The sequence below is a fragment of the Canis lupus genome, chromosome 20 (assembly GCF_003254725.2).
Source record: "Canis lupus dingo isolate Sandy chromosome 20, ASM325472v2, whole genome shotgun sequence".
Lineage (NCBI taxonomy): Eukaryota > Metazoa > Chordata > Mammalia > Carnivora > Canidae > Canis > Canis lupus.
This window is the reverse complement of record NC_064262.1, coordinates 56,092,904-56,109,334: the sequence shown is the minus strand read 5'-3', so window position 1 is coordinate 56,109,334 and position 16,431 is coordinate 56,092,904. Positions and strand designations below refer to the sequence as shown.

At 61.5% G+C, this 16,431-nt stretch overlaps 1 protein-coding gene across 1 annotated transcript; it reads right to left on the bottom strand.

Annotated features, from left to right (window-relative positions):
- Window positions 1-672: 672 nt before the first annotated feature.
- Window positions 673-14,666, bottom strand: CACTIN (cactin, spliceosome C complex subunit). Its single transcript, XM_025456935.3, has 10 exons — window positions 14,453-14,666; window positions 11,188-11,668; window positions 8,443-8,538; window positions 7,849-7,994; window positions 6,822-6,984; window positions 6,626-6,740; window positions 3,535-3,727; window positions 2,720-2,842; window positions 2,323-2,606; window positions 673-2,088 (listed from the first exon to the last, which is right to left on the bottom strand). Exons 1-10 carry the CDS (start codon window positions 14,617-14,619, stop codon window positions 1,598-1,600), a joined length of 2,259 nt encoding a protein of 752 aa, XP_025312720.1. The 5' UTR covers window positions 14,620-14,666; the 3' UTR covers window positions 673-1,597.
- Between the last annotated feature and the right edge of the window lie 1,765 nt (window positions 14,667-16,431).

The window sequence follows — 16,431 nt, the reverse complement described above, 5'->3', positions numbered from 1 at the left end:
CCAACCCCGGCTCACACACGTGGCCTCTCTCCGTGAGCCGCTGTGCGGTGCCTGGATGCACACAGCCCGCGCTGGGACCACAGGCAGCAGTGGACCCAGCCTGCGACCCACGGGCGAGCCCCAGACTCAGGCTCACGCCCAGGGGCCTGCGTGCACCCGGACAGGGGAGCAGATCCGGGATGCACTGGTGCCAACTGCTGGGACATGCGGGACAGTGGAAGATCGCTCCAGCAGGCGCCACTGATTAGCGATGTCTGTCGGGGGTTGTGAGGGGGCCCCTTCGTGCTGCCCCCAGCTGCGGTGGGCACATGTGAGCTGTGCCAGGCGCTCCTGGGAGCGTACGGTGGGCTTGGGGGCCACCCGTGGCCCTGGAACAGTCTAGGCTGTGCACCCTGGGGGGTGCTGACCAGAGCACCCTCCCCACCCAGGTTCCAGCCGGTCAGACGCACTGGGAGGTGAGGCACTGGGAGGTGAGGCCGGGCGGGCAGAGACGGGAAACCTGGAGCGGGAGGTTCCCGAGGGGCCGCCGCCTCTGAAGTGCTCTGCAGCTTTGTAAAAGGTCGTCTTGCCCGAGCCCTGGCTGGGACGTGTGTGCTGGGCTCACGGGAGATGGTAAGGACATGGCGGCAGGGCAGGGCGGGGCACTCTGCAGCATTTCTGACAGTCTGGAAGTATTCTAAAATAAAGTGTTTATTAAAAAAACATGCAACTTCATGAGTCGACCAATTAAATGAAAATAAGATCTTTCCCCCACCTAAAAAAAGTCTTCGTAGAGAAACCACCTAAAACATTTCCAGACAGAACAGGGCGTGTGGGTGGGGCCGTTGGGGGAGCCCGCAGGTGGCCCTTGGTGGGGTGGGGGTCATCCCCCTTAAGGCCAGAAGGAACCGTCTCTGGAACCAAATGTCAGAAGAAACGTTTCTGGGGCAGCGTGTGACCGGGTGGTGACTGCACCTGTCAGCCCCGCTGGGCTCAGGCCACACACGGACGCCGAGGCCAGTTTTGAGCCGGCTGGGAGGTGCTCTCCAGGGACATAGCTGTCCCAACATGGGGGGCCCCCAGGCCAGATGGCGTGCCACAGCCGCACACAGAGACCAGGCTCCTGCAGCCACAGAACATCTCAGCCCCCCCCCGCCCCCGGGCTCCTGGACCCGACGGCAGATGGTGATGGGTCTTCCTCGCCCACCCGGGGGGCACTGGCCCACACCAGCACTGGGGCCACCTGGGGAGCCAGAGCTCAGGCGCCCCTCAGCAGGCTCTCCTGGACCGTGCCCGGCGGGGGCCCACATCCCTGTGCTGCAGGCCCAGCCAGGCCAGCCAGGGAAGGGGCCAGGGGTGTGAGTCCTGCAGCCGCCCTGGACTTGGTTTCCTGCCCCTCGAGAGCGCCGCTCCCTGTTCCGCACCCTGTTGCACTGACTGTCCCCAGCAGGCTCTGTGGTGAGCCCCCCTGCACCCCCTTCCCACTGGGGAAATTGAGTCTGGTGGAGCGGCAGGCCCAGCCTGAGCTCCCGGGGCCCCTCGCCCGGCCCGGGGAGGCTGCTGGCTCCACCAGACCCCGAGGGGGGCAGCAGATGGTGTGGGAGGAAGGCCCCTGCCGTCACCGCCGGTAGCGGTAGCGCTTGAAGTGGAACCAGAGCTGGAAGATGCCGTTGGCGAACTGGCAGCGGAAGCCGTGCCGGTGGGAGTACTCCCACTCGCGGTTGACGATCTTGAAGGCGATGTCCTCGTAGGGCGGCCCAGCGTGGAAGCGCAGCGTGGCGAAGTCCTTGTTGTCGGGGCACGCCTCCAGGAAGTACTCGGGCGTGGAGCGCTTGTCGATGAGGTCGGGGTAGAAGATGTTGAACTTGTAGCCCTGCACGATCTTGGGCGGCGGGTTATCGAAGTCGTAGTGCGTCTGGTTGTACTTGTTCCACTCGAAGCCCGTGTGCACGCGGTTGAAGAAGCGCGGCTTGCGGGGCCGGTACTTGTCGGCCCACAGGTAGGCCTTGCCCGTCAGCGGCATCTCCACGCTGAACTGCGCCTCGTCCTGGCCCATGCCCTCCTTGGCCCGCCGGAAGAAGATGTCCTCCGCACTCTCGCTGGCGTCGCCTGCGGGCAGGGGTGCGTGTTGGCGGGGATGCGGCAGCCCTGGGCCCCGGCTCCACCGAGAGGTGCACAGAAAGCCCCCCCCTCGCTGCCCCCTGCCCCCGACGCCCGGTCTGGGTCATCTCCACGCGTCCTCCTGGGTGGGCACCGAAGAGCCTGTGGCCAGGAGCGCGGCCAGAGAGCCTGCTGGTGAAAGCCCTGCACGTGAGCCCCGGGCAGGTCCCCACGCCCCTGTACCTGTGACCTGGAGCTGCTGGCGGGACAGCTGCAGGCGCTGCAGGTCCTCGTCGGGCTCCAGCACGTGGGCGTCCAGTGGCAGCTCGTGCGCTGTAAGCAGCCGGGGGCTGTACTTGCCGGCGTCGTAGTCATCCAGGCTCTGCTGGATCAGGTCCTCCTCCATGAGCACGGCCTCCCCGTCCGCCTCACCCTCCACGGGTGCCGCCCCTTCCGCCTCAGGCTCCGCAGAGCCGCCTTCCGAGGAGGGTCCTGGCGGGGTCGGTGCCGGGTCCTCAGGCTCCAGGCTGCACAAGGGAGGAGGCTGGGCTGGGCCAGGCAGCAAGGAGCAAGGTGCTGCCCGGGGACCCACAAGAGGTCCTTGGCTGAGGGGTGGGATGGGGGCCACGGGGTGGCCTACCTGTGGCCAGGGGACGGGGGCTCCTGCTTGAGGATGGGAAACAGAGGCTCGCTCTCCACGCCCTGCTCCTGCTTCAGCTTGTAGAGCTTCTGACGCAGCACGTCCTGGTGGCGCTCTCGGAGCCTGGAACGCAGGCTGCCGGTCACCCCGACACTGGCCGCACAGGGGCCCCTCTCCTCCCCCACGGCCTTTCTTCCGACCCCCTTTGATGGTGAGGGCCTGGAGCCTGGGAGGGCACCAAGGGGTCCCTGCCCAAGCCCTGAGGCTTCAGGCTGTGGAGGGGAGAGGGGCGGGGGGGCGGGGGGAGCCTGCCAGGGTGGGAGTGCTGCAGGGGGCGGGGACCTCTGGGCCAGGGGCCGGGACTCAGAGTGACGACCCTGCCGGGAGCAGCATTCTGCGGTTGGCAAGGGCAGGTCCCCGTTCAAGGGATTCATGCGCCATGTCAGCCACCGAGCCGGGCGGGACAGGGCGCAAGACGCCAGCAGGGGACGAGTGAACTCAGAGGCAGCTCTGCAGTTAGCGACAGCCAGGCGCTGTGTTTATGCGGCGCGGCCAAACATGCTGAGAATTTGTACACAGAGGGTGTGGGGTGGGCGGGAGACGGGGGACAGGCGGCCTCCGGGCCCGCCGAGATGCCCGCTGACCCGGGCGAGACGAAGGCCAGGTGCGGCTGGAGGCCAGGCCCGCAGAGGCCCTGCCCGCCGCCCCGGACCCTGACCCCCGACCCCAGGGGCACAGCCTTCCAACTGGGACAGTGAGCGGACGCTCCCCGGGGCCGGCTCCTGGGCCCCACAGAGGCTGGGGGCAGCACTGACCTGGCGCGCGCCATGTGGGCACGGAGCTGCTGCAGGAGGCTCTCCCAGTAGCCCATGTCCAGGTTGGGGCCCCCTGCCCGGATTTTGCCCTCGATGCCCTGGAAGATGACCTGCAGCTGGCTGTACGTCTTCCCCTTGAAGACCGACTGCACGTCAGAGCTGACCGAGGCATTGACCCCCTCTCGCCGCTCTCCTGAAGGGGACGGGACGCTCAGCACGGGCCGGGGTCTGAGCTTTCCCTCTGCCTTCCCCCCTCCTCCCCTGCTCCTGGGGTCCTCCTCCCCGCCTCTGGCTGGATCCTGCTAACACATGAAGTGGACACCAGGCCACAGACCCTGGCTGGGATGGTTCGGACTCTGTGGGCCTGGGGAGCCGGGCAGGTCCTTCAGCAGGCCTGACCCCCGGGCCACGTCCGAGCACCTCAGCCTGGCATGTCTGGCCTGTCACCCCGAAAAACATCTGAAGAACAAGGAGGGATCGCCTGACAGCCCAACTCTCGGGAGCTCAGATCCTGCTCCCGCTCTCGGCCGTGTGATCCTGGGTAGGGGGCTTGCCGCTTCTGGGTCTCCCCGTTCCCCAGGAAGGAGAGCTGCTCATCTCCCAGGCTTTGCAAGAAATCCTGGCGCTGCCCGGAGGGGAGCATGCTCACCACCCCCCACCACGGTCCTGCATCCGTGTTAGCTGGGGGCCCCGGAGGGCGGTGCTGGGTGCTGCAGGCCCCACCCGCTCTGGCACACCCGCCTCCTCCGTTGCTCAGCACAGACACCACACCCTGTCGCAGGGCCTTTCCTCCAGCAATGTGACCTTCCCTATCCGTTTGCCTCCCAGATCGCTCCCCTTGGCCCGGATGCCCGATTTGTGGCTTCCCCGGGGCAGGGGCCTTGTGGGGCTTCTCTGCGGAGCCGTGCTGGCCCTCAGGAGTTAGGGTGCAGCTGCTGCTGGGTGCAGAGGGACATGAGCAGAACGTGGTCCCTGCTCAAGACCTGGCTTCTGCTACCCTCCCGCTGGACGGAGTCGTAGCCGGTCAGAGAGGGGCACGAAGGAAGCACGCTCCTCTAGCCAACCAGCGCAGGACCCGGGAAGCAGAGACTCGGCCCCTCTGCACACAGCTGGGCGCCCCAGGTACCCTAGTCTGACCGGCTGAGTCTGCGACGGGCACAGAAACGTTACAGGATCAGAAGTGAATTCAGAGACAGCTCCCAGCCGCCCCTGGGGCCACATCCCGCGCTCGCTCACACAGAACTCACACCACACACAGACTGCGTCCGCCGGCACAGCCCCACACGAGCCAAGCTCCACCTTGTCATGGGTTAAAGTCGGGTCCCAGGTCCAGATGCCCCCTAACACCCAGCTACACGGCCCGGCTGGCTGGAGGCGGGCGCCCGAGTGGCTGTGCCCTGCTGACTGGAGCACTCTGCGGGCAGCACACGGGGAGAACCCACAGGGAACGGTAGTGGGGGACCCGTCGCGGTCACCCACTTTCTACCGCACAGCTACCAACGTGAGAACAAGAGAAGCCCAACTGAACTTGTAAAGACAACGTGTGGCGCTTGACTCAAGGAACGATGGAACTGAGACTGCTTGGAAATGAGGCCGAAGGGAGAAACGGAAAAGCAAAGCTCACCTCAGAGGATGGCTCAGGTGAGGGGGGAGAGCGGGCGGGGACTGGGCGCAGGGCAGCTGTGCGCAGGGGCACAGGGCGGGCCGGCCCCCACTCTTCCCCAGCCGGACGTGCATGACGTCCCAGAACTTCCTGATTCTCGCCAGAAATTACTGGAGGATGCGTCCCACTAAGATGAGGGAGCAAAGTGCCAAAAATGATGATGTGGGGGGTCACAGTGGGGCTCCAACATGGGCAAGTGAAGGGAACCCCAGGAGGTGGGGGGTGAGGGAGGCAAAGGCCAGTGGTGAGCCTGAATGCCACGACCCTCGGTGACACTGGTCAGTGCAGCTTCTGGTACGTGACAACCACCTACTCGTTTCTCCTCCCGTGATGCTCCCAAACATGTCTTATCATCCCTGGGGGACAAAAAGGACAACCAGGCTCCCAGGAGCAGCCGACTGGCCCAGGTCACTGAGTGGCCTGGTGGCCTGGATCGGCACTCAGGGCCACACCTGCCCAGTCAGTGCCCTTTGGTCCAGAGTTCTATACCCAGCCCCGCTGCCACCGAAGGAAATGCCTCCTCAAGCATCTCCAACAGCAAAGTATTTCCTTTTCCTTCTCCTGAAGTTACTACAGGACGTGCGGAGGGGACGCAAGAAAACAAAGCACCAGTTACAAAGACAAGGAAAGACGTGCCTCCTTCTCCTAAGCAGAGGAAACCAGCCCCAGCCCTGTCTGAGCAACACAGGCGTGGGGGAGGGGAGGCCACCACGCCTGAGAAATAGCAGCAGAGGACGTGCCCAGGATAAGCGCAGAGGAGCCAGGCGTGGTTTGAGGGGCGGCTCGAGGGGTGGAATGCCGTGTTGGTTATAAGCTTCTAGAACAGCGGTTCTCACCCTGGACAATCCTGCCTCCAGGGGACACCAGGTTATGTTTAGGGAGCTCTGTGGCTGTCAGGACGGAGTGTTTCTGACACCGAGTGGGTCGGGGTCCAGCGTCTGTGGTGCTGAGCTCCAGAGTCATGCCCCAGAGGTCATGAGTGTGTGGCCACCTCCAGGGCAAGAACGCACACGGAAAGATCACCAGGTTGAACAGACTAGGGCTCCAGGGGGTTCCCAGACAAGCGGAGCCGAGTCCCACTCTGGTTCAAACACACCAAGCCTCTGGCAAAAACTTGAAACCCAAACAAACAGGCCCCTGCTGGCACCACTCCCAGGGAAGCTGAGCGGCTGAGTGTTTCAAGGAGGCCGGTGGGTGCGCTGGGGGCTCTGAGCCCCCACCCAGTCAGCGTCAGGAGCACCTGCTGCTGCCCCCTGGTGGCTCCCGGAGAGGCCTCGAGAGGGACATGGAGACCCCATGTGGGGAAACTGAAGCAGCAGCGAGGCCAAGGTTCCCTGGGGAGCCACCCAGACGAAGGCAGATCCAGTTATGTGTCCCTCAGAGCACACCGGGCGCTTTCTGGTGACTCTGGCGCCCGTGCTGGGTTACCTGGGCCCTTGCCCGACGCTTCCAGCTTGCGCAGCTTGGCGATCTCATCCTCTGTGATGGTGGTCATGTCCCGCCAGAAGTCTGCGTTCTTGCCCTGCTCCAGCTCCATGTACACCTGGAGGTGGACGTGCAGAGGGGCGAGTTGGCGGAGGGCTATCCCAAGGGCCCGGGTGCAAGGGGCAGGGCCGGGCAGTACCTGGATGTCCTCCAGCAGGTCCTCCATATCCGCTACGGTGAGGCCGTTGAGGAAGGTGTATGGCTCGTGCATCTCCACAGCCAGGTCATCGTCCTCGGCGCTGATGTACTTGGCCAGCAGGTCAATGGGCTTGGCCCGCCCGTCCCGGATGCGGATCTTGGAGCTGCCAAGGAGCAGGGAAGTGGTGTCAGAGCCCAGGACATCATGACCCCCGCTGCCCCTCCTGAAGACCCTACTCTGGAGGGGTGCCAGGGGGAGAGCCTGGCCTGGAGGGGCTGGTGGTCACAGAAGTCTTCGGGAAGGGGGGGTGCCAGGCACAGGAGCAAGGGAGTTGGAAGACGTAAGTAAGCGTGGCATCTGAGGAGCAGCAGGTGGGAGTGGAGCAGGGCAGGGAGGAGCCCACTACCTGGGGTGGGCTGCTGGGGTGGAAGATCCGAAGCCTCACTGCTGTACCCATGGGGACAGGAGTCAGAACCAGGTAGGTCTGAGCCCCTGGGGCTGGCATGGCCAGCAGGCCTCAGGACAGAGGGGCCAGGAGTGGGTTCCTGGCGCACACACACCGGGCCTGGGGTGCTCGTGAGCCCTAGAGCCTCACAGTCCTTGTCTGTGGACCAGGCTGTGGGCTGGAGTAGAGAGGGGTGACCACTCTGGCTTGGGGTCTAGCACTCTGCTCAGCTCCTGTGGCACCACTACATGGAGCGAAGATCACGCAGATGTCTCCTTGGCATGTGACTCAATGGGGGAGACAAGGGGACTCGTCAGTGACAGGCTCAGGGAAGGAAGTGAACAGGAAGCGGCACACACAGCAGGGGTTGGCACCAGAAAGGGGGTGAGGGAGGGACCCCCTGAGGCGGCGATGGGTGGAAACCTGAAGGGCAAGGGGAACCAGCCAGGGCAGAAGGCTCCAAGCAGTGCAAACAGCATATACAAAGGCCCTGGGGCAGACAGGGCTCTGTGCGTTTGGGCCCAGAAAGAGGCTGTGGGCAGAGGGAGGTGGAGGCAGCACCGTGCAGGCCTGCCCACGTACCGCAGCTTGGCCTGCTGGAGGTGGAAGTTGTCCTCCTGCTCCTCCCACGTCTTGAAGTGCTCTGCCTCCTTCTCCCGCTGCAGCATCTCCAGCTCCTGCTCCCGCATGGCCTTCTCCCGCTCCCGCTCCAGTCGCAGCTGCTTCACCTGGGGGTGCACGGGGAGGACGTACTCTCTAAGGCCATGGGGGACCCTGAGGTCAGGGGTGGGACTCTATCCCAGGCCTGGCCCCAGCCCACCAGCCCGGGTGTGGACTAGTCAGGAAAGCCTGCTTCAGACAGACACTAGGGCAGACGCACATTCTTTCTGCTGGAAACACAGCAGCCTGCAACAGCCAGGACCATTTCAGACCTTTAACTGAAGGAAGTTTCTGAGAGTAAAGCCCAGAGCCCATCAAAACCGAGAGATGGAGGGAGACAGTGTGCTGAGACACGGCCTGAACCCCTTGATCCAGCTGTGCCTGAAGCCAACCTCCCCTGGACTTACTGCATAAGCCAGTCAGGTCTCCCTTGACTTAAGCCAGAGTCAGCCAGCGTTTAGGCCCTCACAAGGGAAGGCCTCCTGACCCGCGTAGGCAGGCCCAGGGCAACCCCACCTTCTGCAGCTCTAGACGATTATCCTCCTGGATTCTCTTGTTGCGCTCCTTCAGCTCCTTCTCCTCCAGGTGGCTGATCCCCTTCTTTTCCAGGGCCTGGAAGGGCCAAGCACACGCCCACTGAGCAGAGACGCCTCCGTCCCAGGCACCACCCGCCAAGGATCTTCCATGCCCTCCTCTGTGAGACCCAGATCGAGATCCACCTGGCTGAGTAGCGTCTCTGCAGGTGAGGCCCAGAGAAGTGACCTGTCCACGGCCACACCTCCCTGAGTCCCACTGAAGATGCGGCCCCCTCAGTGCTCCTAGACCCAACACGGCCGAATGCAATGCTCAGAGCAGCCTCCTGCACGGGTGGGACATACACTAACGTGCAGAGGGGAGGCAGCCGCCTGCCCCAGGGACTCTCGGAGGTCTCTCTCAGAAGCACCTCAACATGAGCCCCACTGCCCTGGTTTACACAGGAGCCTAGCTGTGCCAGGTCCGTTTAAGCCCCCAGCAGGTCAGAGGCCCACTGCATGTGGGCAGAGGCAGGACATCGATGGAAGGACTCAGAGAGCACACTTGCCGGGCTCGCTATGAGAGGAACAGCAGTCCCCGGGCTCACAGACCCCTGGGGTGCCATGCAACATGGTCAATGCTTCTTTCCTATCTGCCCCCTCACCCAATGGAGGGTGCTTGGGGCACAGGGGCTGGAGACCCCTCGACCCTGACATCCCCCCCATGATTACTGCCTGAGCCGGGCGCTAAGCCCACACTTACTGACATGCACTCCCCTGGCTCCGAGGGCTGTCAAGGAGGCCCCCAGTGCCCAGGAAAATATGCCCGCAGCAGGACACGGAGCTCAGTGAGGGACCACCCGGCGACGCCCGTGCTGCTCCTTGGCCTCCCCAGCCGCCACACCTATTAGCAGCGACCATACTTGTCACCTCTGTGGCCACAAAGAACAGCAACTGAGGAGCTGGGCAGCCCTGGTTCCAATCACGGCTCTGCCGTTCAGGAGCATAGAGACCGTGGGCCACCAACTCAGTGACCTGGAGCCGACAAGGCCAAGTCAGGGAGAGCCAACACGCAGAGAGCACTGTGAACAACACCCAGCATGGAGTGTGTGTCAACGATTAACATGGTGACTGCCCATGCTGCCAGCCAGCGGTCCTGGGACAAGGAGACAAAACGCATGATGCTGCCCAAACTGTTGGCCTGTCTAGAGCGGCCTCAGAGGCTGAGCTGGGGTCGACCCCAACGTGCTGATCACCGGAGGGGCCAATGAAGGCCTCTTGTGGGACAAATCCCCCTAAGCCAGCATGGGGCCCAAGAAAGACCGTTGGGGAAATGCCTGAGCACATGTGTGTGCACACCACCCCACCCCGAACTCATTCATTCCACACCTACCCAGGGTCGAGCGTGCACCAGGCTCTGGGGACAGAGCTTGCCCGGTGGGGCTCACAGTCTGGCAGGAATCGCACGCACGTTATCAATCAGAACCCGCGTTTAGATGTCTGCTTTGCAACGAGACCTTTCTGGACCTGCTTATTCTAACCACAGCCAGAGCACCCCAACACCTGCCTGCCTTCTCTCCTCTGTGCTTTGCTAATCTACTTATTTACAGTCTCCCCCAGATGGCCAGCTCCACAGGCGTCTGTCTCTGCAGCTCACGGATGCATGCTGGGCCTGCACGGTCCCCAGTGCCAGCAGTTGAGTGGCACAGGTTCATGAGTGAAGTGCTAGGAGGGGAGAGGCAGCACTAGGACCTGTGGGACCAAGGGGGCCAACAAGCGGGCCCCGAACAGGGACCAGGTCAGCTGCGATCTGAAGGAACAAGAAAGCAGCAGCCACAGAAAGAGGTAGGAAGTGCTCCAGGCAGAGGTGCGGCGAGGAGCAGGGCCCACGGTGGCGTGGACTCAGTGTGTTCTAGACAAAGGCCTGGAGTGCACATGGTGAGTGGCAGACATCATGGCATCCGACTGTGCCACCTCAGGGGTCCCCCACCCCCCTATCCCACCATAGATGGGTGCCGTGTGAGGGTTAACTGCACCCTCCAGAAAGACGCATCCACTTCCCAAGCCCAGAACCTGTGAAGGGGACCTTACATGGAAACAGGGTAGTGTTCAGAGCAGCCTCCTGCACGGGTGGGACATACACTAACGTGCAGAGAGGAGGGACCCCAGATGTAGTGAAATAAGACCAAGTCACGTGGAGTTAGGCTGGGCTCTAAACCAATGACCAGTGTCCTTATACGAAGACACAAGATGGCCACGTGACCGTGATGACAGAGGTTGGGGAAAGCAGCCATGAGCCGACTTCCGAACTAGGAGAGAAAACCTGTGGCTTTAAGTCCTGTGCGCAAGGCCGGGACTGACGGGTGAGTGATCCGCATGTGACTTTCATCTCGACAATGAGACGTCCACAAGACGACTGAGCATCTGTAACTGGAATCCCATCTTGGGCACCCGACGCAGAGAACCTGCTCCCGGTCACGTCTGAGATTAGCCTGGTGTCTTGGGGAAAGCCTTTGGAATTTTACACGGCAAGAAAATTGACTCAGTAAAAGCTGGCAGAAACCAGGGCGCGTGCGCACGGATAAAATACACTCTTAACGGCAAAGTACCACCTGGGAACACGTGCTGCGTGTGCTAAACCACGTCTCTTGAAACAGAAACCGTAAAAGGCATATGAAGCAAACCCACGAGAAAGGAAGGAAGAACCTGCAAAGGATGCGCCACGTGCCGAGGGCGGGAAGAGGCTCACCTTGTTCCAGATGAAGGTGCCCAGGAGATTGTTGTCGCCGAAGGGGTTGTCGGTGTTGGTGTAGCCCATGTACTCCTCCCCCCAGCCCATCTTCTCCCGCTTCTTCCTCTCCTTGGCCTCCTTCTTGGCCAGCCGCCGGGCCCGTTTCTCCTCGGGAGTCTCGAAGGCCTTCATGAGCTCCTCCTGCTGCTTCCGCTCCTCCCGCAGCCGCAGCCGCTCCTGCAAGCTCTGCTGCTGGCTCAGGGCTGCCGCCGCCTCCCGAGGGCTCTGGGAGCGGTCTGGGGAGGCCGAGCTGGATGCCGAGGAGCCCGGGGACCAAGAATGTGTCCGTCGCCGGCGGGCCCATCGGCGCCGCTGCTGCTCCTGCCGTTCCTCATCCGAGTCGGACTGAGAGGACCGGTCCTGTGAGCGCCATCGTGGTGGCAGTGGGCTTGGGCTCGGCCTCCTTCGTCGCTGCCACCTTTCTTCCTCCGAATCTGACCTGTGGAGGGAATCCACAGAGGTGCGCTCACTGCCTGCTGGTCAGTCTCTTGTTTGACAGATGTTTACCGAGCACCTACTGTGCCAGGCGCTGTTCTAGGTCCTGGGGACACGGCCGTGACCAGCAGTGATACCGACCAAAGGTCGCACCCTTTGGAAGGCTCCCATCAACAAACACGCCACATGACACTAGACAGTGCTAGAAGTCGCAAAGAAGAGTGACTAGGCATTAGGAGATAGAGATCTGAGGAGGCAACTCTGGAGAAAGTGGGGGAAGATGCCACAGGGAGAGAGTCATCCATGAAGAGGGTACAGCAGGAGCAAAGGCCCTGCGGCAGAAATTTACTTGGCATGTTCAAAAAGCAGCAGGAAGCCTGTGTGGCTGGAGCAACGTGAACAAAGGGGAGTAAAGGGAGGGAGTGAGGACAGGGAGGCGGGCTGTGGCCTGGATGGTACAGGAGCTGTAAGTATAGGACACAGAGGATCTGATCTGTCCGAGGTAACAAGAGGGAGCTTACAGGAGAAGTGGTGGCTCAACAGGTCTCATAGGATGGGCCAGAGTGAACTGGAGTAAGACTGGCAGGACCCAAGCACCAGGCAAAGAATACTGTGGACACGAAATGGAATGCACGAGCCCTACTGCAGGGATAGGCTCCTTAATGGTCAGGGGCCTTTGAGTGTGCAGAGGAACAACCGTGTCTCTTCATTTTGTTAAACGCTCCACTTGTTAAGCTCACAAAAAAAAAATCTATGCCATGGGAACCAATTATTTTAGAGTCCCTGTAGGCAAACTACACACTTGATCAGATTTTTTTTTTTAAAGATTTTACTTATTTATTAATGAAAGACACAGAAAGTGGGGGGCAGAAGGAGAAGCAGGCTCCATGCAGGGAGCCCGATGTGGGACGCGATCCCAGGACCCCGGGGTCATGCCCTGGGCCGAAGGCAGGTGGTAAACTGCTGAGCCACCCAGGAATTCCCCCTTGATCAGATTTTCATAAACAACCCAACTTGAACTCGGTATCCAGGATGGCTGATTCTCCTGAGTAACTCGAATACCAGGAAACAGCAAATATGAGAGATGCACAGAAGACTGACTGCTGTCCGTGAACCAGTGCAGGAAACACCAACCCCAGGGGCTCACACCAGAGCCAGCAAACTCTCTCTGTAAATGGCCAGATGGTCGAGGACACAGTCTGCTGCTCTGCTGGTGTAGGGAAATAGTAGCTCGGACAGACAGGAACTAATGGGCATGGGTGGGTCCCAGTAAGTTTTTACTTCTGCACCCCAAAACTTGGACGCATTCAAGTACCCCATAAAATTTTCACGTCTCATGAAATACTTTTCTTTTCCCCCCCTCACCATTTAAAAACGTAAAAACCAAGGGCACCTGGGTGGCTCCGTCGGTTAAATGTCTGCCTTCGCTTCAGGTCATGATCCTGGGGTCCTGGGATCAAGCTCCGTGTTGGGCTCCCTGCTCAGCGGGGAGTCTGCTTCTCCCTCCTCCACTCCCCCCTGCTCATGCACGTACCTACGCGCTCTCTAATAAATGAAGAAAATCTTTAAAAAGACATGTATAAACCATTCTCGCTTCACAAGCGGCAGGCTGCACACCCTGCTTTAAACCCTGTCTGCGCTACTTCCGTTCTGCTTCTTATAACTTCTCGGCAGCCTGCGGTTGCAATGATCTTAGGAGCCTCAGAAAAGAAAAACTTTCTCGAAGCTAGAGGGCCATCAGCCACTTCTGACTACAGCCACTGCGGCTACTACGGTGTGAACAGGCCGGAGGGACGGGAGACAAGGCGTGCTGGGAGAGGCCCCATGGACATCTTCGGTACGGAGAGGAGCACACGTGGGCCACACTGGGGCAGGGACTGGCCCGACGGTCACAGCCAGGCAGGCGGTTAGTCAGCACTGGGACCGAGATCGGGAAGTCAGTCCCCGGCACCGTCGGGTCCCTTTGTGCAGGAGCAGCCTGAAGCCAAGCCTGGAGAGCGGAGAGGTGTCCCATTCCCCCCGAACCCGCTTTTTAAAGCTCGTATTTATTCATTTGGCAGAGAAAGTGAGCACGAGCAGAGGGAGGGGGTGTGAGGCTCCATCCCAGGACCCGGCCATCGCGACCTGAGCCGGAGGCAGAGCACTTAACCAAGGGAGCCACCCAGACGCCCCAGGCGTCCCCTTTCCAAAAAGACGGGACTGCGGGCCTCGGAGAAGCGGAGACCCAGGTCCTAGAAGTCGGCCCAGGCCTGCCACCTGTCGCCAGCAGTTCTTCTGTCTGGCGCCCACTCCGGCGGCAAGAGCTGTCACCTCCACTTAGGAATCCCTCTCGAGTGTGCCTCCCACCGCCTCCCTCCGTTGCCCAGACGACCGAACCACCTTCCTCCTCCCCGCTGTCGCTCCTGCCAGCCTCCTCCGTCCCTTTCCCACGCGAAAACCGGCGGAAAGTTCCACAAAGTAAGTCAGGCCACGTCGCTCTCTTGCTCAGAATCCCTCCCTGGCTACGTGCTTCCCTCCCAGTAGCGACCGAACCTCTCACCGCGGCGCAAGGACGGCCGGGTGGGCTCTCGGCTCTCGGCTCTCGGCCGGACCGCGCCGCCCAGCCCGCCCCCGCCTGCTCGCGGCGCTCCCACTGTCCCCTCCGACCCCCGGGACGCCTGGGGCGCCTCTCGCTCTGCTGTCGCTGCCCAACCGACACCCGCAGCCGGACGCCTCCTCCTCCAGGAAGCCCTCACGGACTAATTCCGGGATCCCCGGCTCCCCAGCGCCGTCCGCGCAGCGAGCCCACCTGCGCTCCCGGCTCTGCCGCCTCCGCCTGCGCCGTACTTCGTCGTCCCGGCGCCGGCGGCTTCGCCGTCCATGGCTCCCGCTTCGACTTCGGCTCCGACTCCCGCTCCGTTGCCTGCGGCGCCTGCGACCAGCCGACCGCGAGCGCGAGCGTGTGTCCCGACCCATCAGCTGAGACGGCGGCGGCAGCGCTGACACAATATCCGGGGCCTGCGCCGGGGGCCTTCCTCCCCTGCGGCGCGCGCCAGGCTGCCCCGCCCGCGCCTGAGCCGAGGGAAGGAAACCTGTGTCGCTGTCCCGTCCCGCCGGGACTCCGGCGCCCCGTCACCTCTCCACTGCCCTCAAATGTGGCCCGTGTGACGGCCTCCGGCCAGGCCTCCGTCTCCAGGGTGGAGGACTCGCCCTTTAGGCAGTATTAGGGGCAGCTCCATGTGGGTCCTCGCGCCTTGGTGGGGGGGGCCCGGGGGCCGTGGGCGGAGCCAGAGCGAACCCGGAACAGCGAGGGGGGCGGAGCCTGGGAGGGGGCGGGGCCTCGGGGGGCGGGGCCAAAGCGGAGGCGCGCCGCGCCCGCGAGATCTCGGGGCCCGTGCAGGCGGGCAGGCTGCGACGTCGTGGGTTCGAGTCCAGGCTGCTCACCGGGGAGACTGACGGACTCCAGGTCGGAGACTGAAAAGTCTCGAGGCTGGGCTGACCTTTGAGAGTTACCCTCATGCTCCATCGCCCGCAAAGATGGGGAAACTGAGGCTCAGAGATGGAAAGTCAGTTTAAGAAACAGTAGTCCCCCCGGCCCCAGCCCCGATGAGGCAATATGGAGCTGGGATCTGAACTAGGTGGTGCGGTTTTGTTCTGTGGGTGCTGGGGAGTCACAGGAGCGCTTTGAGCAGGGAGAGGGGTGTGTGTGTGGGTGCTGGTTGTTAGGTGGGGTCCCTGAGGGACTGGTGGCCCAGGAAGGACCAGGGCAGGTAGGGCTGGAAGACCCCGAAGTCCCTGCTCCAAGCTCCCGCAGCCCACCCCAGAGGATGGTACTTCGTGTTCTAGTTTAAGCTCTTCAAATGTTTATCTTTACAACTTCATGACCTCACCCTAAATGCTAGTTTGCACTCTGCTTCGTGCCAAGGCGCTGGGTGGGGTGGGTGGTGCAGAAGACTTCCCGAAGACCGTCTCCTGCCACCCTCCGTAACAAGCCAGCTTATCAGGATGTGGATGAAACCCAAAGGGCCCTGTGACTCTCAAAATGCAGATGCATCTTTGAGAGTACGCGAATACTCTCTGGACGTGACGGTAAACGTGCTGCAGCTCATCGGCATGTCCAGGTTCTAAGTGAGCTGTGCTGTTCCGCATCAGGATGAAACTGGGCGTCCAGTGGCCTGCTCACAGATGGGATCTTACTTTCAAAGCAGCGTTTCTCCAGTTGGGAATCCTGGAGAAATATTTTCCCCTTAAAAGGGGTCCATGCATTCATTACTCAATTTGAGCAACGCTGGCGGAACAAATACAAACTTTGGCAAGTTTGTTCTTTTGAGCTGGGCTGATGTCAGAAATTTTTCAGTTTCCTGAGCTGAACTGGAACCCAAAGCAGGCCACAGCTATTAAGGCATTAGGTCCTGTTATTTTTTTTTTATTTTTAAATTGCTTTTTTTTTTAAGATTTATTTACTTATTTTTTTTTTTATTTTTTTATTTTTTTTTTATTTTTTATTTATGATAGTCACATACACAGAGAGAGAGAGAGGCAGAGACACAGGCAGAGGGAGAAGCAGGCTCCATGCACCGGGAACCCGATGTGGGATTCGATCCCGGGTCTCCAGGATCGCGCCCTGGGCCAAAGGCAGGCGCTAAACCGCTGCGCCACCCAGGGATCCCAAGATTTATTTATTTATTCATGATAGACATAGAGAGAGAGAGAGAGAGAGGCAGAGACACAGGAGGAGGGCGAAGCAGGCTCCGCCAGGAGCCCGACGTGGGACTTGATCCCAGGAGC